The sequence below is a fragment of the Dromaius novaehollandiae genome, chromosome 26 (assembly GCF_036370855.1).
Source record: "Dromaius novaehollandiae isolate bDroNov1 chromosome 26, bDroNov1.hap1, whole genome shotgun sequence".
Classification (NCBI taxonomy): Eukaryota; Metazoa; Chordata; class Aves; order Casuariiformes; family Dromaiidae; genus Dromaius; species Dromaius novaehollandiae.
The window spans coordinates 2,759,356-2,784,715 of record NC_088123.1 but is presented as its reverse complement, the minus strand read 5'-3'; the positions used below and the strand labels follow the sequence as shown (position 1 = coordinate 2,784,715).

General features: G+C 49.6%; 2 protein-coding genes and 1 long non-coding RNA gene across 3 annotated transcripts; all 3 read left to right on the top strand.

The window, feature by feature from the left end:
- The first annotated feature begins 2,668 nt into the window (after nucleotides 1-2,668).
- LOC135323668 (uncharacterized) lies at nucleotides 2,669-9,276 on the top strand. Its single transcript, XR_010385143.1, has 2 exons — nucleotides 2,669-3,367; nucleotides 4,159-9,276. It is a non-coding gene; the product is annotated as an uncharacterized LOC135323668 (long non-coding RNA).
- Nucleotides 9,277-14,759: 5,483 nt separating this feature from the next.
- LOC135323654 (ubiquitin carboxyl-terminal hydrolase 36-like) lies at nucleotides 14,760-17,672 on the top strand. Its single transcript, XM_064497682.1, has 6 exons — nucleotides 14,760-15,208; nucleotides 15,924-16,034; nucleotides 16,206-16,308; nucleotides 16,481-16,548; nucleotides 16,711-16,776; nucleotides 17,518-17,672. The coding sequence occupies exons 1-6, from the start codon at nucleotides 15,040-15,042 to the stop codon at nucleotides 17,670-17,672; spliced, it is 672 nt and encodes a 223-aa protein (XP_064353752.1). The 5' UTR covers nucleotides 14,760-15,039.
- On the top strand, nucleotides 17,556-22,844 carry LOC135323677 (ubiquitin carboxyl-terminal hydrolase 42-like). The gene is made up of 7 exons (XM_064497744.1): nucleotides 17,556-18,169; nucleotides 18,549-18,689; nucleotides 18,913-19,013; nucleotides 19,472-19,610; nucleotides 20,378-21,039; nucleotides 21,882-22,164; nucleotides 22,661-22,844. Exons 1-5 carry the CDS (start codon nucleotides 18,068-18,070, stop codon nucleotides 20,996-20,998), a joined length of 1,104 nt encoding a protein of 367 aa, XP_064353814.1. The 5' UTR covers nucleotides 17,556-18,067; the 3' UTR covers nucleotides 20,999-21,039; nucleotides 21,882-22,164; nucleotides 22,661-22,844.
- The last annotated feature ends 2,516 nt before the right edge of the window (nucleotides 22,845-25,360 follow it).

The following is a 25,360-nucleotide window of genomic DNA, read 5'->3' as shown; positions in this document are numbered from 1 at the left end:
CCTGGCGATCTCGCCTGATGGGGGGGTAAAATGCAGAGATTAAGAAAAGATGCAGAACCATGTGTCCAGTTCTTTTCTAATATATGCACCGGGCACAACCCGCTCTGGAGTGATACCCAAATTCTTCTGAGGGAATTCTTTCAACCAAATGAAGGGGATAAGATAATTAAAGATGCGGAAGTAGCACAGCAAGCCGGGGGAAATAGAAACCTCTGGCTAGCAAATGATCCAAACTGGGATTGTAATAATGCAGGAGATAGAGCTGTGCGTCAAACAGGACTTTGAAATTTAGCAGAAGCAATTAGAGCATGCAGAGAGTGAGGAGTAAATTGGACTAAAGTACGAGAATGCAGACAGTGATTAGATGAACACCCCCACGACTTTTGGGGACTTCTGCGGTAAGCCCTGCTAAAATATGGAGGAATGACCCCACAAAACTTCAATGATGCTCTCGCAATGAGTGTTTTTATAGATCAAGCAGCCCCTGATACACAAAAGTCTTTTAAAGAGCATATGCCAGGCTGGCAAGGGGAGGGGGCACGGCAGAACCAGGGGAGAGAGATGGAATCAAAGTGAACGTGCTGTACAATCAAGAGTTAATGATGTTTGTCATTATTGCGGGGAACAAGGGCACTGGCAGCAGGAATGCCCAGCGAGGCCCTGTGTACTTGGGAATAGAGGGGCCAGCAGGAGAAAATCAAACACTAAGAATGAGACCAGGCAATTCCCAGTCAGTCCACAATGACAGGAGAGAGGAGGCTCAGAAAATACTGTGGAAATTGGGGTAAATATATGGGATATAGATTTGGATTTGAGGGGCAGGTAATGGCAAATAGAGAAGGTTTAGAAGTTCCCTTTCTGGTGGGTACTGGAGCCACCCTTTCCCTTTCAAATTTGGAGCCTAAAGGATGCAAGTCATCAGATAAAATAGTGACGCGAGGAGTAATGGGAAAAGGTGAACGAATGTTATCTAAGCCCTTATTGCTCACTTTTGGAGGTAAAAGAGTGTGGGGACGTTCTATAATTTCCACAGACTCGCCCTCTTGCCTCTTAGGGAGAGATCTCCTGCAAGCCTCGGATACTCACATCTGTTTACAGCCAGAAGGGATAAAATTCATAATTATGGGCTCATGTGTTCTGGCTAAGACACCAGAAGCAGAGTCGACTAATCTGCAAATTCCAATGAGTTTAGAATCAGTTCCTAAAAAGTTATGGAGCTCTTCAGGAATGGATGCTGGACTACTGAAATCAGCTAGTCCAGTCTCGATAAAAACAAAGGGGGGATTGCCTCCCACAGTTAAGCAATACCCTATCCCAAAGGAAGCAGAGAAGAGCATCCAAAACCAGCCTTTTTTAGTATGCCCATAGCTGAGGACAGCCAAGATCTCTTTGCTTTCACTGGGAAGGGACGACAATTAACTTGGATGAGGCTGCCGCAGGGATTTACTGGGTCTCCAACTATCTTTTTCGCATATACTCAAAAATGATCTCTCAGATAGCGAACTTCCAGGACATTCAGTGTTAATACAATATGTGGATGATTTGCTATTAGCAAGTAAAGATTATGAAGCATGTTTAAAAGACACTATTTCTCTATGTAATGCTCTTGCAGAAAAAGGGCATCCAGCATCTCTGTCTAAACTTCAGCTGTGTCAAGGAGAGCTAAAATAGTTGGGTTTTATTTTAAAGGAAGGACGCAGGTTAATTGATTCAGAATGAGTAAAGACAATTCTTAATATGCCTCGTCCTGTAACAAAAAAGCAACTTAGGGGATTTTTAGGAGCTGCAGGATTTTGCTGACCATGGATTCCTGGGTTAGGAGAACTTACTAAGCCTTTAGTGCAGGTAAGAAAAGAAAAAAAAAAGAGGAGATAGAGCCTTTGGCCTGGGGTCCAGAAAGGGAGAAAGCTTTTACATCTGTAAAAAAGGTGTTGGTTTCAGCCCCTGCTCTAAGGTTACCAGATTATAGCAAACCATTTGAATTATTTGTCCATGAACGACAGGGAGTAGCAAGTGGGGTACTCACCCAAAGACTAGGTCCTCACCATAGACCAGTGGCCTATTTACTCCACACAGCTAGACGTGGTAGCTAAAGGCACTCCAGGATGCATCAGAGCAATAGCAGCTACTGCAGCTCTTATTGAAAAAAACAGGACCTGTAGTTTTGGGTCACTCATTGACTGTGTATGTGCCACATGAAGTAGAACTGTTAATGAAACAATACGCGACTCAAGCACTATCCCCACAGAGAGCTCACCGCTATGAACTGCTAATATTGCATGCAGATAATGTGACTTTAAAGAGATGCAATATCTTAAATCCAGCAACGCTACTGCCTCTACCTGAGGATGGAGAGCCGCATCATTCCTGTGAACAGGTGGTCGTCAGCTCAAGCAAGCCCCGGGAGGACCTTAAAGACGAACCTTTGGGAAACCCGGACTTCGTTCTGTCTACAGATGGATCATCCTATTATTTGGAGGGAAGGCACCACTCAGGTTATCCTGACACCAACATCTTTGAGGTACTTGAGACTAATCCTTTGTCTCCGTCTGTAAGTGCTCAAGGAGCAGAATTAATAGCATTGACCCAAGCAGCAAAAATCGGTAAGAACCTGCAGGTAAATATCCATACCGATTCTAAATATGCATTTGGAGTATCTGATGTAACAGGGATGTTATGGAAAGAACAAGGATTTTTTTTTTACGTCATCAGGAAAGAAAATAGCTAATGGAGAAGAGATACGTTGTGGAGGACTGGCTTGATGGCAGAGGTCATGTGAAGATTGAACAAATAAAGGAAGCAGAACTAAGTGCATATCGCACACAGTTGATGTGAGCCAAGTCCCGTACGAGAGTAAAAACAGCTAGAGCCAAGGACACATTGTCCTTGGCTTCAATGTGTTATCAATGATTAGTCCTGGGAACTTGCGGGTGATGTAATGCAGAAGGCGTTGGGGTAAACAAAATTGCTATTACCAATAAGGAGCTCAGCCTTTGCAATATGTATGAGCCTGATTAGTCCTGTGCTATATAAAGGAAGATCACGCCTAATAAAGAGGAAGTACGCTGATCACTCATATTGAGCGTCTGGGTCTTCCCTCCGTCGGCTCCTCCCGTGCAAGTTTCCAACAAATGGCGCCCGAACAGGGACCCTGCCGGTCAGGGACTCGGTGATTAAAAACTCAGAAGTCGACGGAGTACTAGAGTCAGCTGGTCCTGCTGTGCTAAAGGCGACGAGACACAAAAGGGGGTCTACGTGCCAGAGTTACAGAGGAGGTGGAGAGGACACAAACAAAGGGGGTCCGTGCCCAGGACGAGAAGGGGTCCTGCCGGAAAGTCTCGCCGCAGGTCTTGCAAAGGTTGCAACGGTAAGTGAGTAACCACGGAGCGACAAGCGGCTTATGATTTATTAAGATGCTTTTTAGAAAAGCGGGGTACTCAAGGAATAGAATGTCATAAGGAACTCCCAGGGCTATTAGCTTACGGAGTGGCTAAGGGGTGTTTTGTTAACCCAGATAAGGAACTCCCAGGGCTATTAGCTTACGGAGTGGCTAAGGGGTGTTTTGTTAACCCAGATAAGGAACTCCCAGGGCTATTAGCTTACGGAGTGGCTAAGGGGTGTTTTGTTAACCCAGATAAGGAACTCCCAGGGCTATTAGCTTACGGAGTGGCTAAGGGGTGTTTTGTTAACCCAGATACCGTGTTCGAACAAACTGAATGGAAAAAATTTGGGGACAAGTTGTTTGATGAAGTAATAAGTGACAACAAGACAGCAAAAAAGCTGATGAAGCCGTGGAGGGCAGTTACTAATGCTCTCGTACCTCAAAAAAAAAAAAAAAAAAGAAAAAAAAAAAGAAAAAAAGTAGCTGCCGCTGCCGCGGAGCGTTTGGGAAGCCCCGATGGGTTCAAGGAACCCCCGCATGCAGAGGTGTCCCCATACCCATCGCCCCCCTCGATCCGAACCTTTACTATTGCCCAGGGAGGGTCTGGGAACACAGGCCTGCCAAAAGGAGCAACATTGACCATGCGGCTCTCTCTCTCCCCCCTCTCTCTCTCCCCCCCCCCCCTGCCCCCCCCCTCCCCTCTCTCTCTCCCCCCCCTCTCTCCCCCCCCCCCCCTTTTTTCTCCTCTCCTCCTTCTCCTCTTCCTTTGGCCACAGTTATCTGAGGACACCCATCTCAGGCTATCAATGTGAAATAAGTTTTTCTCTATGATATTAATGGTCAGAAACCACTAATAAAAGCAGTTTGAAAAAAAAAAAAATTCGGGAATAAAGGGGGAACCAACCCGACAGATGTTGGATTATATTTGGGGGACAAATATATTGTTGCCGGGGGACATACGCAGTATAATGAAGTTAATACTAACACAGCATCAGCAGCTGCTGTTTAACGCGCATTGGCACACAGTATGCCAGGAAGCGGTAGCTGTTATAAGGGCTCCAGGGGACCCGTTGTATGGAGTAACCTTAGATGAGTTGATGGGGATAGGCGCGTATTTCCGCTTAGAAGCGCAGGCCCTGCTGGGACCAGATAAAGCTAAAGAATCAATGAAACTAGCAAGGCGGGCGCTTGATCAATTAAAGGAGCCAGGGGGTATCCCATCTTATATGGGAATAAAGCAGGGCCGGGAAGAGCCTTTCGGCTTGTTTATTGACAGAGTAGCCAATGCTATACAAGCAGCAGGGGTACCAGATTATCTGAAAGGGACTATCTTGAAACAATGTGCAATACAGAATAGTAGCCCTTCAACGCGTAGTATTTTAGCCACACTCCCGGGAACATGGACTATTGAGGAGGGGCTAGAAAGAATGGCGCAGGTACCTGTAGGACCGCAAGCTATGCTAGTAGAGGCGGTGAAACAATTAGGAGAGAGCATGAGAGAGCAAGCACAGGCGTTGCGGGATAATATGCAACAGAATCAAAGACAGATATTCGCTGCCCTTGCTCCTTTGCAAAATCCCGGCGGAAATACCCCCCCCGATCGACGATCGGCACGCTGCTACCGATGCGGCGTTGCGGCACGCTGCTACCGATGCGGCGTTGTTGGTCATCTTCGCAGAGAATGCCAAGCTAGTAGAGTATGGTGTCCCAACTGCAAAAGCAACAAACATGATGGAGCGGCTTGTTGGAAGGCTGGCTCGGGAAACGCCCGGAGAAACGGGACGAGCCGCCCCGCGACGACACAAAAGGCGGCATTCACCACAACAACTCAGCAACCCCCGCAGTTAACACAACCACCTCAGCCGGCGCCCAGCTCCACTCCGAACGGCATGAACCCCTTTGTCTTCGACCAGCCACCAGAGGGAGTCTCGGACTGGACTTGGCAACAGCAGTAGACGCCACCTTATTGGATGCAAAGCCAACAAGAATCCGGACGAATGTCTACGGACCAGTAATTATTAATCATGAGCCAGTAGGTGCCTTACTGATTGGAAGATCGTCCGCTACAATGAAAGGATTACAAGTTTTGACAGGATTGATCGACAAGGACTATTTCGGGGAAATACAAATTGTGGTTTCAGCAATGTTTCCACCTATGCACATACCACAAGGATCGAGAATAGCCCAGCTTATTCCGCTTCCCCACCTGACTGTAGGGGTAGCACCAGCGAAAGAGCAACCACGAGGCTATGGTGCTTTTGGTTCCACTGCAAGTGTAGTATTACTGACTGTCGGAATGCATCAAAGGCCCCGACAAACTGTGACTGTAAAGTATAAAAAAGAATCTATACGCCTTAATGCCTTATTGGACACTGGAGCGGATGTATCAATAATTAGCACTAAGATCTGGCCCCAGCATTGGCCAACCCGAGAGACCAGCTCTACGGTAGCTGGAGTAGGCGGGGTCACCCTCGCCCGAAAATCATCGACGCTACAATGGACTATAGGGAACAAGGTGGTTAATTGCTCCGTCTCCATTTTACCCCTACCTGAAGGAGTGCAAGCATTAATAGGGCGCGATATCCTTGCCCAGATGGGTATGGTGCTTACCTCGGAACACCCTTTATAGCACCGGCCATTGCCTGGACTTTCCCAATCCCACTCAGCTGGAGGACTGATCAGCCTGTGTGGGTAGAGCAATGGCCGCTTAAACGGGAAAGTCTCATTCAAGCACATGAACTAGTAAAGGAACAGTACAAACAAGGTCATCTAAGACTACCTACCAGCCCTTGGAATACCCCAATATTTGTGATCAAGAAAAAATCCGGCAAATACAGACTTTTACACGATCTACGTGCTGTAAACAGACAGATGCATGACATGGGTGCTTTACAACCGGGGTTACCCAACCCAGCAATGATCCCAGAAGGCTGGCACCTGCTAATCGTAGATTTAAAGGACTGTTTCTTTACCATAGCCCTCCATGAAGATGATAAACAGCGATTTGCATTTACACTCCCTGCTATCAATAGAGAGGGGCCAGACCAAAGATTTGAATGGACAGTACTACCGCAGGGTATGCGAAACTCACCAACCCTCTGTCAACTCTATGTCGATGCGGCACTTCAACCGTTACGTCAACAGTGGCCAGAGACCATGATATATCACTACATGGACGACATATTGTTGGCACAAAAAACCCCCTTTTCTCCTGAACAAAAATTTGATCTAATCACACAATTAAAGAAAAAGGAACTTGTGGTGGCCCCGGAAAAGGTACAGGAATCCAGCCCCTGGCAGTATCTAGGTTGGCATATTTCGAATGCCACCATCAGACCACAGAAATTGACAATCAGGACTGACATAAGAACACTCAATGATGCTCAAAAACTATTAGGAGACCTTCAACGGATCCGTCCGGTTGTCGGCATTCCTAATGAACTTTTAAATCTGCTACGCCCCTGCTGAAGGGAACAGACCCAGCGGCTGCCGTCACGCTCACAGAGGAACAGCAACGGGTACTCCAGGAAATTGCATCGCTAATTACTACGCGTGCTACGCACCGACGCCTGGAAAATCAGCCACTTGATCTTACTATTTTATGTGGCCCACAATACCTAATGGGAGCCATTACACAACACAAAATAAAAACGGGGGAAAAAAGAGGGTTGGCGGAACCCATTGTACTAGAATGGATAGCACCACCGTTACAACCAAAACGAACTATTCAAGAAAAAATTTCAACGCTGGCCGAACTCATTAGGAAAGGAAGAAACCGAATATTACAAATTGAGGGAGCACCACCGAATACCATTTGGCTGCCATTGAAACCCAACGACCTAGAATGGTCAGGCGGTTGTTGAACGAGCAAACAGCACTGTCAAACAATATATAGAAAAGTTTAAGGACATCCTAGACATCAAGGAAAAAATTGATAAGACCCTATTCGTACTAAACTATTTGTGTGTATTCAGGGACGACAAAGAACCACCAGCAATCAAACATCATATAGAAGAAGAAAAGGCTGGTAGCCGGACCTTTAGAGTAAAATACCGGGACATGAAAACGGGAGTATGGATAGGTCCAGCAGAGGTAATATATGTAGGGCGCGGTTATGTGTGTATATCTTCTCCCACAGGACCGGTTTGGGTTCCCAGCAGATTTACGAAACCTGTGATAGACGAAGGAGCGACTGTGGACAAAGACCATGCTCGGAATCGGACAGACAACTCTGCGCAAAATTGTCCTATTGATTCTGATAATTGCTGAAGGGTCTACGATGTTGTCTCAGATTGATACTCAACAGAATATGTGGGTTACATGGGCTAACGAAACTAACCAGCGCACCTTTTGTTTGTCTCTAGCCTCAGGAAGCGATCCCTTCCGGACGTGTCTATTTGGGGTGCCTATAGGAGCTCCAAAGGAATTGGTCAAGCTGTTAGGCCCATACTCAACTTCACTCACTCTCTTAAATGGGTCCTTCTCGAGCAACCTCTCAGACGGAGTGGTTGCTGCACTGCAACATCTTAATATATCGTTGCCATGGGATCCACAAGAATTAGATTTGTTAGGGTCAGTAGCAGTAGGAAACACTAGTGATAATTGGACACAAACCTGTTTTATACTAAATAAAGGTAAACAAAATAAGACTCATTGGACGAACATAACGTCTAGAACTTTAGGGTTTAACGCCAATGGTAATTATTGTGGGTGGAATAACTCCAATAATAGTGAGCCACTTGGGGCCTATGGAGTAAATGATCACAACTCAATGTGGCCTATGAGTGCCTCTAAGGCACTGCCTCCTGGTATTTTTCTAATTTGTGGTGACAGAGCATGGCAAGGTGTGCCAGGAAACGCTTATGGGGGACCTTGTTATATAGGACGCCTGACACTCTTTGCCCTTGACTTACATGATCAGCGTTGGTCAAATCTGACTGCAGCAATCAGACATAGAAGAAGTGAGAATCGTCGAGGCAAGCGTGAATTGAAAAAACTAGGTTCAGATTGTGCTGATGATGTAGAATTATGGGGGCCTGCGGAAAGGTTTTTCGCCGCAGCTTTAGCTCCTAACGTTGCAGTTGCGCATGCCATGTCTAATCTAAATAAACTTGCTTGTTGGGCTGTTAAGCAATCAAATGTTACTACACAAATTCTCTCTGAAATGTCACAGGATATGGATAGCCTGAGACATGCAGTGTTGCAAAATAGAGCAGCTATAGACTTTCTGCTTTTGGCACAGGGACGCGGGTGTGAGGATTTTGAAGGAATGTGTTGTTTTAATTTTTCTGATCATGGACAGTCAATCCATGAGCAATTGAAATGGCTAAAGGACCACACCCAGAGAATCACCGTACAGTATAATTGGTTTGATGATCTGTTTAGAAAGATGTTTGGTAATGTGAGTACCTGGATTTTGGGCTTGATCAAAGAAGGGCTACGTATTCTATTCATAATTGTATTAATTTTAATTGCTGTAAGAGTGATTTTTGGCTGCTTAACACAAAAGCTTGAACAATTAACTAAAAAAGTCTTTCTCGCACAAAATAAAAACGGGGGAATTGTGGAGGACTGGCTTGAGGGCAGAGGTCATGTGAAGATTGAACAAATAAAGGAAGCAGAACTAAGTACATATCGCACACAGTTGATGTGAGCCAAGTCCCGTACGAGAGTAAAAACAGCTAGAGCCAAGGACACATTGTCCTTGGCTTCAATGTGTTATCAATGATTAGTCCTGGGAACTTGCGGGTGATGTAATGCAGAAGGCGTTGGGGTAAACAAAATTGCTATTACCAATAAGGAGCTCAGCCTTTGCAATATGTATGAGCCTGATTAGTCCTGTGCTATATAAAGGAAGATCACGCCTAATAAAGAGGAAGTACGCTGATCACTCATATTGAGCGTCTGGGTCTTCCCTCCGTCGGCTCCTCCCGTGCAAGTTTCCAACAATACGTAATCTGCTGGAAGCAGTCCAACTGCCCCAAAGAAATTGCTGCAATACACTGCCCAGCCCATACTAAAGACACTACAGAAATTAGTAGAGGAAATGCATTAGCTGACGCTGCTGCGAAGGCTGCAGCCCGACAACCTCTGAGAGAAGGTATGGTGGCAGTTCCAAGGATGAACCAAAGTCAGTGGCCAAATTTAATAGACCCCCAAAACCATGTATGAAAAGGACTGCTCAGTGGAAGAGAACCAAAAAAACAGTGGGAGTAGTGGGAAGCAAAACAAGATGATGATGGAATATGGACAATTGGCGGAAAACCAATTCTACCAAAAACATATTTAATTACTATAGCTAGGTGGTTTCACGATAAAGCTCATGGGGGAGCCGAGGCAATAGCTAAACAGGTACAGAAAGTATGGGCCGCTCCAGGAATTTATGTGGCTGCAAAAAGAATAACAAATAGCTGCCCGACCTGCCAGAAGTTTTCAAGTAGCAAACCAAGCTCAGAGCTAGGGGGATGACCATGGGCCCACTTCCCTTTCCAAAAGCTACAAACAGATTATGCGGGTATGCCATCTGCCAATGGGTACAAACACTTGTTAGTGATAGCAGATCAGTTATCAGGCTGGGTAGGAGCTTTCCCAACAAGAAAGGCCGATGCAGGAGGGGTAGTAAAAGCCTTACTGAAAGAAACCATACCTAGGTAGAGAGTCCCAGAAGCCATTGATTGAGACAGGGGTGCCCATTTTACGGCAAGCATAATCACTCAGTTATAGAAATCATTAGGCATAAAAAGAAACCTATGTACCCCTTATCACCCACAATCTTCAGGACAAGTAGAGAGAATGAATAGAACCTTAAAAGGAAAAATAGCAAGAATATGTACACGTGCTAGCCTAAAATGGCCAGAAGCATGAAACTTAGCTCTATGGGATGTTTGAAATGCCCCACAGCAACCCATAGGACTAACGCCAGCAGAAATTCTCTTTGGGAGACATTTAGCTGTACTAGGGACTTGTTATTCCAGCTAAGACCAGCCTGTTAGACAGAAATGAATGACTAACCCAGTATGTTCTAAGTATGCAAAAAGGATTCAAAATCTTAAAAAAAAAAATATATATATACATATATATATATATGCTCGATGATATCAATCCACACCACCTGAAATACAAGTGCCTGATATACAGCCTGGGGATGAAGTTTTAGTTAAAGTATTTTCACAAAAATCCAAGTTAAAGCCTAAATGGAATGGGCCATATACTCTCATATTATGTTCTTATTTTGCTGTTAGAGTTGAACTGTACTTGTATATGCTAAGAAAGGATGTGTATGTGTAAGAACACTTTGTAATCTTATATTCATAGATGGCATTGTTGTAGATACAAGTAACCATTCCAATATTTGTATTTGTAACTTTACCAGAATCATGGGATGTGATTTTAAGTATTTAGCTCCTATCACATCTTATCAGTTGTTACAATCTAATTATACATTGATTCAAAATTTACTACCTACCCCCATTGGAATGAATCTCACCCTGGTAAGGAAACTCCTACAACATGAGGACCTGCGTCGACTGCTAGAACGCGTCCAAAACAGTGGACAGAAAGCGCTAATCACTGTTCATCATGATGCAGAAGAGAGACACCACATCTTGGAAAGGGTAAAAAGGGACGGAGAACATCATGGCTGGGAAACTCTCCTCGGATGGTCACCAACTGCAACAGGGATTTATAATGGCATGTTGCACCCAGTAGTAGTTGTGTTAACTGTGTTATGCCTATTACTTACGATCATATTATACAGAAGATTATGGAAAGTGATAGTATGCCTCGAAAGGCTTCAAGAACTCCCTTTAAAGGATTAGCAGGGATGCTTCATAAAAACAAAGGGGGGACTGTTAAAGAATATTGAGCTGAAACTGTCTAGAGATAGCTGCTTAGCACAACTTCTATAAAACTTGCTCAGCATGAGGAGCTAAATTTGCTGAAGCCTTAGGCCGCCCTTAGATAAAATAATGAACTTTTACTCAGTCCAGTAAGAAAAGGGGCCTGAGAGCTGGTTCAAACTGGAATGATAAGGGAGTTACAAGCAGTTTGCATTCCTGTGCTTCACACTCCGAAAGGGAGGATGTCAAGGCTGTGAAATAAGGTGTCGTTGGGCGCCAGGACCCTGGGAAACAAAGCCTCCTCTCACTGCTGAAACAGGGTTAATTTGGGAGGTCTGGACTATGTCGGGGTCTGGATTATATCCCCTTCCTCAGGACCTCGGGAGATAACACCTACTGCCACTGCTGGGGCAGTGCTAATTGCTGGAACAACACCTCTCTGTCAGGGCCTTGAGAGACAAGGACGGGACCCGAAGAATTAAGACACATCTGTCAGCAGAAACCGCAACAGTAAAGATAAACAGCCTGCCTAGGGACAGGGATGAGACCCGATAAGGAGCAGGAGACCCCAGACCTAAATATTACTATTGGTCCAAACTACCGCGTGAGGGGTGGAGAGCCCAGACTGGAAAGTATAATTGCCCAGGGATTTCCTTGCTCGGGGTCCCTCTTCGGAGGCACCCAGCTCGAGCTGTAATTACTGCACGTGTGTCATTAAAATGTAATTATTTAATTTGCTTTGATTTGGCTCTGAACTTTTCTGCGGGAACCCAGGGTCGGGCCCTGTTATGGTGGCCGACAAGCCTCATTTCCATAACACCAGACACACCAAAGTGGGGAAGGGATGCAGCAAAGCGGGGCCCAGCGGGGACAGAGGGGCCGTGCCACGGCCTCGCGCAGGGGCACAGTGGCAGGCAGGCTGTGCCAGGGCCAGCACCGGGCAGCGCAGCGGGGCGGCACCCTGTGCGGCCCTGGAGCAGGCAGCCCTGCCGGTGCCCACTGGCCCCGGGCGCGGGCCCGGCCAGCCCCGGCCGAGGCGCAGGAGGCGGCGGCGGGGGTGAGGGTGGGGCTGCAGCCACCACATGCTGCGCTGTCGCCCGGGCCCTGGGGGAGCAGGGCCGGCCCGGGCCCATGCAGCAATGTGACTGGGCGCGCTGCACGTCGCTCGTGGCGCTGCCCGCCCCTGCCGCGCCCCGATTGGCTCTGTGCCTCCACCTCGCCTGCCGCTCGGCCAGCCAGCGCGGAGATGGGCGGGGCCCGGCAGGCGGCCCGCGGGGCCCGGGCAGCCTGGCGGGGCTGGCGCGGGCCTGGCTGGCTGCTGCCCTCTCGGGGCCAGCCCCGAGCCCGGAGCCTGGCGCCAGCCCGGGACTCCACACGCCAACCGCCCACGCTGCCCGCCAGTGCTGGAGGCAGGCACGCCAGGGCACACCGGGCATCCTCCCCTCCGGAGAGCTGCGCCCACGGAGGCGGCAGAGCTGGGGGCCGTGAGGGGCCCTCAGGTGAGGGCGAGGCGGCTGGCACAGCTCTGGTGAGACCCCTTCGGTTCGGCCTCCGCCCTGACTCCAACCACTACCCTGCAGCCCTACCCCGCCCCAAAACCCTTCCCCCGCCCCACCCCCCAGGCCCCTGCTCGAATCTCTAGCCCCACGCCCTCACCGCCCAGCCAAAGCCCAAAGCGGTCAGCCCTTAGCCTCCCTCTCACCCCAACTCTCAGCCTGATCCCTCACCCCAGTTCCCAGCCATGCAGTGCTCGCCCTGAGGCCTCGCCCGAACCCAGGAAGCTGGCCCATGCCCTAGCCGCTTGCCAGCCACCCTGAGCAGAGCTCGGAACCCTCCCTCAAGCCTCCCCTGACCCCTACCCCGAAAAGGCAAGTGCCAACCCATAGCCCACAGCCAAAACACTGGGCCCTAACCACAAACCCAAAGGGCAAGCCTAAACGCTAGTCCTCTCCTGGTAACCCCCTGACAGTGAATGGCGATGTTCGAGGGAAGGCGATTTCTTTCAGGTTATGCCTGATAAAGTATGCTTCCCTCTACGGTCACACTAGCCATGCGATTCGTGTTCCAGAAGGCCTTTTCCCCACCCACATCCTACTGACAGCGTTCAGAGACATGGTGCCTTTTTTTCCTCCGTTTCACAGCCAAACTGTGAAATGCAGTCTTCATTAAAGTCTGAGCGGGCAGAAGACATTGTTTAGGGAGGCCAGGACTTGAGGGAGGGAGTTACCTTTCCTACCTGCTAAGCACTTGGAATACATCCCCAGCCGCATGAGGATCTCCATTATCAAGCTCCCAGGAAACACCAGATCCACCCTCCAAGCGTGCCCCACACAGTAACAGCTCGGCCATGCTGGAACTGTGAGCGTTATCATGACCAGTTTGGTCCAAACGGAAGCTACCACCAGGTGCTTAGAGGAAGGGGGGGCGGGGGTGTGGGGGTGTGTCTCAGAGAGCCGTTCGCTCTGCACAGAGCTCCACCAAATTAAAGCAGTGTCATCCCACCAGTAATCTGTTACCATCTCTCTCCTGGGGAGATTACAGATTATGCCCCTCACTACTACGAATACGAGGGGGCTAACATGTTCAGCTGGCAGAGTCAGAGCTAGACATCTGTCCATAGTCTAAGCAGCTCCTAGTAAGACTTCACACAATGCACCTTTGCTTTAAATGACCTCCTTCCTCTTTTCTTCCTCTTCCTCTTCCCCTATTAGGAATGAAATGCTGGCTGGCTTCAAAAGCATCGCTTTGCACTTGCAGATCTGAGCCCTTCCCTCAGAGCAGCTCAGAAAGCCAAGGTCAAAGTGGAGTACCATTTGGATCCTTGGGTCCCCAAGAGGGGAAAAGACAACCCGCACCACCGTGAACATGCCAGCGCAAACTGCACAGCAGGTACGGTGACAGCAGCATGCCCGTTTTTCTGAGTAGGCTTATTCTGCCTGGGAAGGAGGTGTGAGCCGTGCCGGCGGAAGCACAGCCCCCGCCCCCGTCCCTGCCGTAAGCAGGGCTGGGCAGCAGCTGCGGCCCCGGGTCCTAAAGGGGGGCAGGGCCACGCCACCCCTGGCACCTGCCTGTCACAGACACGCTGCGATCCGATTGGCTGCGTCACATCAGGACCGGCCCACTCAGCTGCTACGAGCCTTCTCATTGGCCGAGCTGCCCGCCATCTCAATGGCCCACAGAGCTGGGGTCACTGCGGCAGAGAGGGCGGCGGCGCAGCAGCTCCTTGCGCGCTCTCTGCCCGGGTGCTCGCCGTTGCGCTGGCGGAAGCAAGCGTGGGCTCAGCGAGCCTTCTGGATAACTGGGCTCGTTCCTTTTCCAATTGGAATTGCGTGTGACAGAAATGAAGTCATGCTCTGCAAGTTGGGGTCGGGCCCCACCTGCAGGAGCTGGCCTAGAAAGGAGCTACTCCTGTGAGTAAAGACTTCAAGAGTAAAGGTGAATTTTGTGACTCCCCAAAGGCGCTGGCAGTGGCTAAGGAAAAAGGCCAGCATAACTGGACTATCAGCTGAGCGCCTGGGGATGGAAGGGACTTGGCAACAGTTCCTGAAGGCCAAGTAGTCATGGTTGCCCACGAGAAAAAGTCAAACAGATGAGTAAACTCTTCTTCCCCAACTGTGCGTTGACCAGCCAACGTGAGTGGCAGCCTTCCTGGGCTGTCTCTACTACGTGCTTGTGTTCTCCAGGGCAGCTGGTTCTTGTGGGGGCTGCTCTCCAGAACACTGCCTTTGGAACCTCCGTTCCTAAAACAAAGGCCAGCAGTCTCTTTTACAATCTAATTTCCTTGCAGTCATTACTGATGGAATTGCTCCGCCACAAAGGATGCATTTCCCACCCGAGAAGATTTCTGTGGCTTGGCGGCAAAGGCAAAGCGTTGGAGCTGGACTCCGCAACCTGGGCAATACGTGTTTCCTCAACTCTGTTCTACAGTGTTTGACCTACACGCCCCCTCTGGCCAATTACCTGCTTTCTGGGGAACACAGCCAGTCGTGTGAGTACTTGGGATCACGTTCCTTGCAAGCTGCTGGACAGCTCTGCAGGTGAAAGGACAGCAGTGACTCTGTGAAGCAGACTCTGGGTTTTCCTAGTGTCCCTGCAGGGGCTCCCTTTTAAGAGCGCATGCACGGCAGGCTCAGGATAGCTGAGGGAGTGCTTGCTTTCCTTTAATGCCCCGTGCTCCGGCGTCGAAGGAGGGTTCTTTCTTCCCTCCTGTGAATGATCAAGGGCATTGGGAAGTAAGGCGCTTCATGAATATTTGGCCTGTGGCTTTCCGGCTGCTCGAAAGACGATAAAATTTCGGAGGAGGGCATCACAGGTTCTTGGTATTCCTTCCCAGCCGGGTTTCCCTAATGCACGACCGCTGCGAGACCTGATGTGGTCACTGTTGAACCGGGAGAAGAGGAAAACTACTACAGAGCACCGTGAAAGCAATATGAGCTAGTCGGGCTATTCCCGTGCACCTCCCTGCAGAAGAGGGCTTGGCAGTAGTCCTTCAGGTGCTTCATCAGAAAATGCCTGCTAGTGCAGGCTTACTGGTTAATGCTTATGCGCACAGACTGGGCTGTTGGCACCTTTGGAGAAGAGAGCGTGGAACGGAGAGCAGAGACCGCACTTCCAACTTGGAGATTGCTGGTGCTTAAGGTTTTCCACAGGTACATAGGTATCTCGCACTAGCCAGAGGTGGTTTCTTCCTTGACTCTTCACAGGTCGTGAGCAAGGCTTCTGCATGCTGTGTACGATGGAAGCTCACGTTAAGCATGTCCTGTTCTGCTCTGACAATGCCGTCGAGCCTACGGCTGTCTTCAGTGACCTTAGACGTAAGTCATTTCAGATGGCGTTCTTTGCAGAAACGTCTGAATTTTCAGAGGGTTATTTCACGGGTGCAAAGGGCTTGGAGAGTTTAATTGTTGTAGGAGAGAGAGCTTTTAGAAAAGTAGGTTTTCTGTCCCTTTTGAAGAGATAAGCATTCTGCCCTTTGTATTTATTAGGAATAGGGGAGCATTTCTGTTTTGGCAGACAGGAAGATGCTCACGAATTCTTATGTTACACCGTGGCTGCTATGCAGACTGCTTGCTTGAATGGAAGCACCAGGTAAGCAGAACCAAGTTAACCTTGAAGTGTTCTCTAGCACTTTTGACGCCTTCCTTTCCTACCCTACGTGAAAACCTTTGTCCAGGGTTTTCATAGAAAAGAAAAGCTCTTTGAAGAAAGAGCTACCTCTCCGCCTCAGCTCTTCTGAGCGCTGATGATAATTTGTTTCCAGCTTGGACACGTCGTCGCAAGCCACCACGGTCATTCACCAAATATTTGGAGGATTCCTAAGATCCAGAGGTACTTTTGGAAACTACTACTGTCCTTGGAACTGATCTGTGCCTTTGTGCCCGTTTGTTGCAAAGAGCTTGCGGTGTGCCAAGAAGTAGCGGCTCTCAATAATGTAAACGGGCAAAGTGAGTCTCCTTCCCATTTTGTGAAGTGCTTCTGTTTGGCTTCCAGTAACGTGCTTGAGCTGCCAAGCAGTTTCAGAGTCCTATGAGGCCTTCCTCGATATCCCGTTGGAGATAAAGGTAAGACGTCTTGGAGCGGTGGCTGACGATGCCGTCGAAGGCCCCGAGCTTTCGGGGGCTGTTCTTTCTTTTTGTGGCTTTCTAAACTCGACGGAGTTCACGTAGGCATGTATGCTGTTCACGGCAAAAACGCTTGGTGGAGGCTGGGAGGTGGATTGGACTTGGTCCTCCTCTGGAAGCCCCGTGAATGGTCTCCATGTGTGTGGGGGGGTTTAAGCCGGAGAGAGAGCAATTAGCGTATCTCCGCACGCGTGCTCGTCCTATGATACTTCCCAGTTTTGGACTACCCCGATACACTTCTGATTGGTACGCGATGGCTTTTTTTGCTCTTGTGATTTACGCAAAGGCATACCACAGATAACTTGATTGTGCGCTACCGCAGACAGGTAGCTCTTGGTACCAAAGTACAGTCCTTTTCAAACAAGGTCAGTGTTCAGCATACTCTGCTTCTGCCTCCTTCTTCACGGTGTTGGCTGCTTCGCAAGTAGGTCTCCCACGTGTGCACGAGGGAGGCCCTGCGGCAAAAGAGGAGTTGCGGGTTGGCATTTGAGTTTCCAGCAACTCAGTGCCTTCCTTTCTTCCTCCTCCAGGCAGCCTCCTCTGTCCCCGGGGCGCTCAAAGAATTTGTGAGACCTGAGCTGCTGGATGGTGAGAATTGCTACAAATGTAGCAAGTAAGTAGTCTTCCTAATGCCATCGGACTAGGAGATAGTGGCCGAACCCATTGCCCGCCTCAGAGCAGAAGTTACCCTTTGCTTTGCTTCAGAAAGACAAACGAGACGAGGAGACGCAGCTCTGGGTTGTGCAGCTAATGAACCCTGAAGTCACCCAAAGCTTGGAAAAGAGTACCTTTGCTTCTCAGAGCGGAATCTGTGTCATTCTGTTCAGCTAGTTGGAAATCTTTGATAAGAAGCGCAGGCGCTAGCTCGCATTCCGGAACCGCGCTCCGGTGAGAGAGTCACGTTCCTGCTGCCTTGCACGTTGTCGGCAAGCCTTACTTTTGGGCCCAGGAAAGATACATGCTCAGGCATTTGCTTGGCTACCGAAAGACAACGTTCCCGATCCGTATCGAGCTGGCCTCCTACATCCTGCCAGGTTCTCTGCAGGAGCAAGGCTGAAATGCAGGGTGTGGCTTTAAGGAAAGAAGCCCCGTCTTAGGCAAGGAAGTACCATTCAGCTAGGATGAGCGTGAGAGAGACATGGAAACTTGCTTGACTTTTGGCGTGAGGGGGAGGGGGGAAGATGCCTTGAAACAATTGCCTGTGCTTGCTTTGAAGGTGTGAGAAGATGGTTGCTGCGTCCAAGAGGTTTACAATACATTGCTCTTCCAACGTTCTCACCATAGCCCTGAAAAGATTTGCCAACTTCACTGGTGGAAAGATTAGCAAGGTATCTATGCAAGTGTAATGCCTTCTTGGGAAGGGAGATTTCCCAAGGCGGAACACTCTCTTCAACGTTGTTAATGTCGGCCAACTGTAACCGTAGCAATGGGAGATGTCTAGGCAAAATCAGCGCAAGAAGTAGGTCTGACTCTTTCTCTTCCAGTAACAGCAAAGCTCCCTTGTGACAATAAGCGTATGCTCCGCTCTGAAAGAGCTGGTTTTGCGTTGAGCAGTTCTCTGCAATGGAAGTGATTAAACGTTGTCTCTGGGAAGACTGATTTCTGAGGAGGCAAAACATGTCTGTCTAAGCTTCCAGCAGTGTTCTTCCCCGGCTCTTTCATGAAGTGTTCCCAGATGAGTTTTGAATCCTCTTGCTCTGTCTTCAGGATGTGGAATATCCAGAGTATTTGGACCTGCGAGCATACATGTCTCAGCCAGTTGGAGAACCAGTCCTCTACGCCTTATATGCAGTCCTGGTGCACAGAGGTGCCAGCGGTCGTGCAGGACACTATTTCTGCTTCACCAAGGTAAGCATCAGCTTCATTTCTTGCAGGGCAGAATCTGTGCTGGTGAAGAGAAACTTGTCCCAGCATGTTACTGACAACCATTGTTTTGAAGGGGAAAGAGCTCGTTACATGTCTCCTTTGACTAGTCTTGGTGTCTCCTTTGTCTGCTAGTGTTCTGTCTGGGTTTTCCTGTAGAGAGCACGCTCTAGAGTTGCTCTAAAGGCATCGTTGCCTTTCATTGCAGGCCAGTAATGGACTGTGGTATGAGATGAATGATGCCTCGGTAGTCCTTTGCGACCTCCAAACCGTTCTCAGTCAGCAGGCATATTTACTTTTTTATATCTGGTAAGAGCGAGCATTCAGATGGGTTTGGGGTACCTTTCCTTTTCGCGCTGCTGAAACCTCTCTTCTGCTCCTCTGACGTGTTTTTCCTTCTGTCCTGGGCGGAAAGGACTATTGGTAGAATTGCGTTCTGTCCAGTCTGGAATTCGCCATGTCACGCAGTGTCTTTCATTGCTTGGCCTTCACCTGCTGCACTTGCGTAACTTGCTACGTACGTGCTCTGTGGAGCTGGCGAATGCCATAAAGGAGGAGAAATTCAGGCCAGAGGTGGTGTAAGGATGAGTTCTTGCTCTGCAAGGGACGGCCGTGGTAGGAAGAGCAGCATCTAATTTTCAGCTTGTAGTCTTGGTTACGTTCTCAGTATGACGTATCAGCTGCTCCTAGATGATGGCAGGATGGGATTCAGCCCAAGAGGAGGCTGACAGGGCATGTCTCAACTGAGATCGCTGTTGTTTCCCAAGGTGCGATGGTGAGACACTTGGAGAATGCACTTCTGATGCGCCCGTGCCATCTGATCCCCCTTCGTGCCTTGGTCAGCCGGGGGCTAATAAGAAGGGGGCTGGATTTCTGAAACCGCAGCTTGCTCCTCATATGCTGAAGGTAACTGGGAGGGGGGAGGGGGGAAGAGAGGGAAGGAGAGAGGCAGCAAATGGGTAGTGGGAATTGCCTTTTTCTTCCTTTTTTTTTTTTCTTTTTTGGTAGCGTCTGCATTGCATTTTCCCTCCCACCCTGCAGCTTTCTTCACAGCTCTCCTGCTGCAGCCGGAATCACTCAAACAGTGGCTGCTGCTGAATTGCGTGCAGCCCTGCTGCTTCTTTACTTGCAGCTCCGCTTCCTGAAGCACAGTGAGACATTGGAAGTAGAGCCTAGTCATGCTCAAATCCTGGGAAAAAAAAGGGAAAGACTGCTTGGTTTATTGTTAGTGCTGTCACTTGAGCTGAGACAGCAAAACCAGAATGGCTTATTCCTGAGCACTGGAACAAGTATGCTGGGGGTTTCAGGGAAAGTTGAAAGGGGAAAAATGGATGCAGGTACATAGCTAGAGACAGAGAGAGAGAGCGAGCGCGAGAGCGAGCGCGAGTGATTTGGGGCCATCTTTAATCCGTGCTCAGCTGTTTGGATGGGCTTTCAAAAATGATGCTCATTTGCTTCCAGTCGGCCAAAAACCAAAAGTAGGAATGAACAACACTTGCTGGCCTTGCACTTCGAATTAAAGCAGAGTGGGGCATTTTTTGTTGTTGTTTTTTTCCTCTTCATCTCCTGAGGCAATCTGTGGGACTCCCTGGTAGGAGGGGTTTGTGTTTGGGGCTTCTCCAAGCTGTGTGTTTGCACATAGCCATCTCACGATCTCTTCTTTTGAAATACAGAGCTCAAGTCATTTAAAGAGAAATGGAGCCCTGAAAGAGGATCCCAGTACCATTGGCGTCACAGAAATGGGCGGTGATTCCCACAAGAGGAGGTGCTCTCGCAAGCTGGAAAGAAACAAGCAAAACTGCCACCTGCAGCAGGATTGCCCTGGAAGCAGGCGCACATCTTCCCGTAGTGACAGAAACTGCCTGGATAAGGGCAGAAGCTCCGGAAAATGTCCTCCTTACCGATCCCGAAGCAGAGGACAAACAGAGCAAGAGAGGTCACACGAGCATTCTTGCAAAAGCAGGTGGCTCCACCTGTCATCACACGCCAGAGGGGAAGGCGGGCATCACTTCAGCAGCCACCGAGCAGATGCACACTGCTGTCCAGTCCCGGAGCAGCAGTCTGAAAACTATTCTCCTCAACGACGAGCACCTTCAGCTGTGTCAGTTCCTTCCGGTTTTGAGGGCTCTTCCCGGAAGACTGAAAAGCAAAGAAACAGAAAAAGAGGACATCCTCACGCCGGAGGGAGCAACAACAAAATAGAAGGGAAACGGAGAAAGACCGAGAAAAGCGATTTCCCCAGTTTGCTCCTCGTTCTTCTCTGGCTGTTCCTCCTGTTTGCCAGTTGGCTTTAAAGAGCTCTCAGTAGCGTGGCGTCTGTCTGGAGATCACGTGGGTAGGTCGATCAAGTGAAGGCAGGAAAGATAGTGCTGAGCACTTCAGAAGGGGACTGCTAACGGTGCTGACTGCTGCTTGGAATACGCAGGGGTAGAAGACACCGCTCTGGAATAAAGTTATTAGATGTTTATTACCTTGAAATCCCCAAACCACAAGGGGAACCCCAGGAACCTTGCGGGCAGACGACTGGGCTGCCCCAGGCACCATAGAGCATCGGCCCCTGGCGAGGTTCGGGGGGGTGGGGGTTTGAGGCAAAAGAATAGGCTACAATGTGGCGTAGTGTGCATGCGCTGGAGATAACAAGGAGAGCGGTAGTTCTTTAGATGTACAGATAACAAGGGAAGCAATAATTCTTTAGGAATACGTGAGTCCAGGTTGATGCCTGTGTGGTGCACCTAAGGGTCGCGACCTGCTGTTCCCCTTGGAGTCTGAACACCAAGTGTTTTGGCAGCTGGAATAGTTGGCTGGCCAGCATGCTCCTGTCTCCTCGCCAATATTCCGCTTTTATTTACCCACTAACGGGACCAATTTACCCACTAACGGGACCATACAGTTAGAGGCACATGTGCACACGCTTCTGGATCAGGCTACGAGAATGATTGTTTTCTTTGGCACCTCTTCCAGAACTAGCCTCAATTAAGGATGTGTGTACAAGCCAGGACCTAATGTCCGCTCGACCTCTGAGGGTGTGCGTTTCTTAGTAAGGCAGACGTTCAGAAATTACCACAGAGCAGCTGCAAATCATCCCCTGCAGTAGACTTGATAAAATACAGTCCCATGTAGGCATCGAGTGCCACATCTGTTTTTTCTGTTCTTAACTTGCCCCTTTCCTTCCGACAGTATGATTTGGATTTCTCTGCACTCCACATGGACAGTCGCAAGCATAAGAGCAAGAAGAAAAAGAGCAGACCCATCAAGAAGCTGGAAAGCTGCTTGGAATGCTCAGATCCTCCTTTCCAGAAGTACCCACGGGAGGAGAAGGAAGAAGCCCATCCTCCAGACAGCTCTCTACGGGAGCAATACAGCAACCGTGGCAGTAAACAACTCCACGGGGACGGGCAGCCTTCCCGTGCAGCTGGAAGCCAGCAATAGAGCTCCATCACATCCCGCGGGGAGCTGGAAGGTAAGGGGCCGGAGGAAGTTTGCAGGATTCCTTTTGATTCAAGCAGAGAGTAGTCTTTCAAATACTTTTCAAGGGGTTGCGTCAGGAAGGCTGTGCAGTACGCCCTGGCTTCCAAATATTCTGCCTCAATTCGAAAAAGACACAAGTTTTCCTCGTGTGTGTGTTTGTTTCCAGTTTTGAATGGCCGCTAGGAAAGGAGGCAAAACTGCCACCAAATGTCACGTCCCTAAGGTCTACCGTCGGCCAGGGGAGCAGGTAGCCGTGTCCTGCTCTTCTGCACAGTACACCCGTCCTAGCACGCAACCGACAGGCAATGGCTTTTCCTGGGAGGCTTTTGGAAGCCTCCTTCTCGAGGTCGCTCCAGTCCCGGAGTCACAGCGCACGTCAAGCTGCGGGCAGGCTCAGCTCTTTGCTGTTTAGAAAGCAAACCGCTGAGCAGATGGGTTTGTGCTGAATGTCATGACAGGGAGTGAGCCTGCTTCCTTTTGTTGTTCAGATGCAGAGCTTGAGGACGGGATCCATCAAGACTCTGACTAACCTTCCCATCTACACCACCACTTACCATCCAACCCAGCAGAGAGCCGTTCTCCAAACAATGCTAACCAATCCGAGCTTGAAGAGTGTTCTCAGAGCAATAAAGTTGCCGTGAAAACAAAACCCAGTCCTTGGCAGTGCTTCAGATTTCTGTGCGGAATTTCACCATGAAAAGCAGAAACACTTTTTTCCCAGTCCTTTTCCCTTAGGCGTCCTTTTCTAACAGGTGCCAGTAATGCCGACGGGCGGCAGAGATCGCGCTGGCGCACTGGGCCTGGCAGTAGCCAAGGCGCGAATGGGGCGCCGCAGGAGCGCCCGGCAGCAGTGCGGCAAGCAAGTCGCTCTGTTGCTCGGGCAGGTGAAGTGTCAGCACGGCTGCTCAGAAGCTGCTAGCGCTTCCCTGGGCCTGGGTGGCGGGAGCGAGGCTGAAGGGAACTAGTGATGTCTAGCAACTGCCTAAGGTAAAGGGAAATCGGCGGAGGCCCAGCTGGAGAACGACGTGGTGTGTTGGGGTGCAGGGCCACTCACAGGCAACTGGTGCTGACAACACAGCCCCGTGCGGCCATCGCAGCCAAAGCAGAGGTGCCAGACACACCAAAGTGGGGAAGGGATGCAGCGAAGCGGGGCCCAGCGGGGACAGAGGGGCCGTGCCACGGCCAGAGTGAATGGCAATGTTCGAGGGAAGGCGATTTCTGTCAGCTTATGCCTGATAGAGCGTGCTTCCCTTGTTAAAGAATAGCGAACTGAAACTGTCTAGAGGTAGCCGCTTAGCACAACTTCTATACAACTTGCGCGTCATTAAAATTTAATTATTTAATTTGCTTTGATTTGGCTCTGAACTTTTCTGCGGAAACCTAGGGTCGAGCCCTGTTATGGTGGCTGGCGAGCCTAATTTCCGTAACATTAGTAGCGCAATGGCCTTGGCTGTGTTTGTTCTTCCAGAGGCACACCCAGTCTTTGGGCTGAAGGCATACCATGAATCTTTGGAAGGGCCTCATGCAATTTCGTGCTTGGCTTCTCTGTTCCTTTTCTAATAGCATTTGCTTTGCTTCTTTTGACTTCTTCAGAGCAAGGAGCATGTGCTTTCATGGCCATGTCTGTCTGAGTGGTTGGGTCTCCTTGACCAATAACCATGAGGTGTCACAGTGCATGTAAAGGTAAGATTTGGGGTTTTTCTGCCCCAGATGCTTTACTTGCCCTGCAGTGAATGTCCTGTGACACTTTATTGCCCAGCCAGGCAATGTCCTCTGATTTTTTCTGTTGGCCTGAGATAGGGAGATGAGTGAGTCGGGGGGGGGGGTTGTTTGTTTTTGTTTTTGTTTTTGTTTTAAGCAGCCACTCGCTGCCAGAAGAAAGGAAGGCGCAAGGGCATCTGGGGCTGTCTTCTTCAGAGGGGGTTCTTCCCAGCCTGGAGTCACATGCATGTGAGCACTACTTGGCTTGGGAAAGGAACGCCTGGAAAGCCTCCTCCTAAGGCCTGAACCCATGCTAATGAGGCTAAGCCATTAGAGAAAGCCCAAAGGCATCTCGTCTTGTTCTTGATGTACCAGCTGAGAGGACAAGAGGGCCAGGAAACCAAGAGAGAGGAAAATTCTCCCTCTGTTTTCCACTCCTTAGGAAATTCCACCACAGCAGAATGGAAGTGACTGGGGTTTTTTCTGTGCAAGCAGGCAGCTTGTGTGTCCAGAGACAAGCGAGGTGAAGGAGAGCAGAGACTCGCCGAGGTGAGTGAAGCTGCTCCACAGCTGCAGATGTCTTAGCCCAGTGCAAGGAGTGGGGAAGTGGTGTAGCTGTGAAGTGTGTGGGGCAGGGGCTGGGGTTTTGTAGCTCTGTCCGTGTGTGGTGTGTAGGAGGAGGGCTGGGAGCTCCCGAGGCCTCTGCAGGTCAGAGCTGTGCTGTCTGTCTGGATTTCTGAACCTTCTTGCCAGCAGAAGCTGGCAACGGGCACAAAGTGAAACATAGGGAGTTCCGACTGAGCATGAGGGAAAGCTCCTTTAGTGTGAGAACAGGAACAGGTTGCGCAGAGAGGTTTGTGGAGTCTCCTTCCTTGGAGATATTCTAAAGCCATCTGGACGTGGTCCTGGGCAACGTGCTGTCGGTGCCCCTGCTTGAGCAGGGGGGGTTGGACTAGGTGATCTGCAGAGGTTCCTTCCAACGTCAACCGTTCTGTGATTCTGTAATCCAGTGACGGGGGTGAGGCTTCCCTAGGTTTGCTGCTCTCTATAAGGGAAGGATGCTTTGTGTTTTGCTGCTGGGGGCTGAGGATGATGCTAGTCAGTGAAGCTGCCTGTGCTCTCTCTGCTGCGTGTAGGCAACCTGCAACATGCTTGGTCGGTCACTGCAGAGTCGCACGTGGATGTTTGGGAGCCTGGCGTGTCGGCATCTCTGAAGTACGGATGTGCTTCTTGGCAAGAGCCTGATCTTCATGGTAGCAGAATGTCAGCAGGTACTGTGTAACCTTTCCGGGGGCTTTCCCCTCAAGTTATGTCAAGGAAGGCTTGTCAGACCTCGGGAATGACAGTGCCATTACAAGATCCCCCAGGAGACGAGGGGCAAAATGTTACTCTGGTCCTTCTCTTGCTGGTGCTCTCCAGAGCACACTGGGCACTTTCTCGTGCTGTGGACCGAGTTGCTGGAGAGGGGCAGATCTGCTGTCAGTACA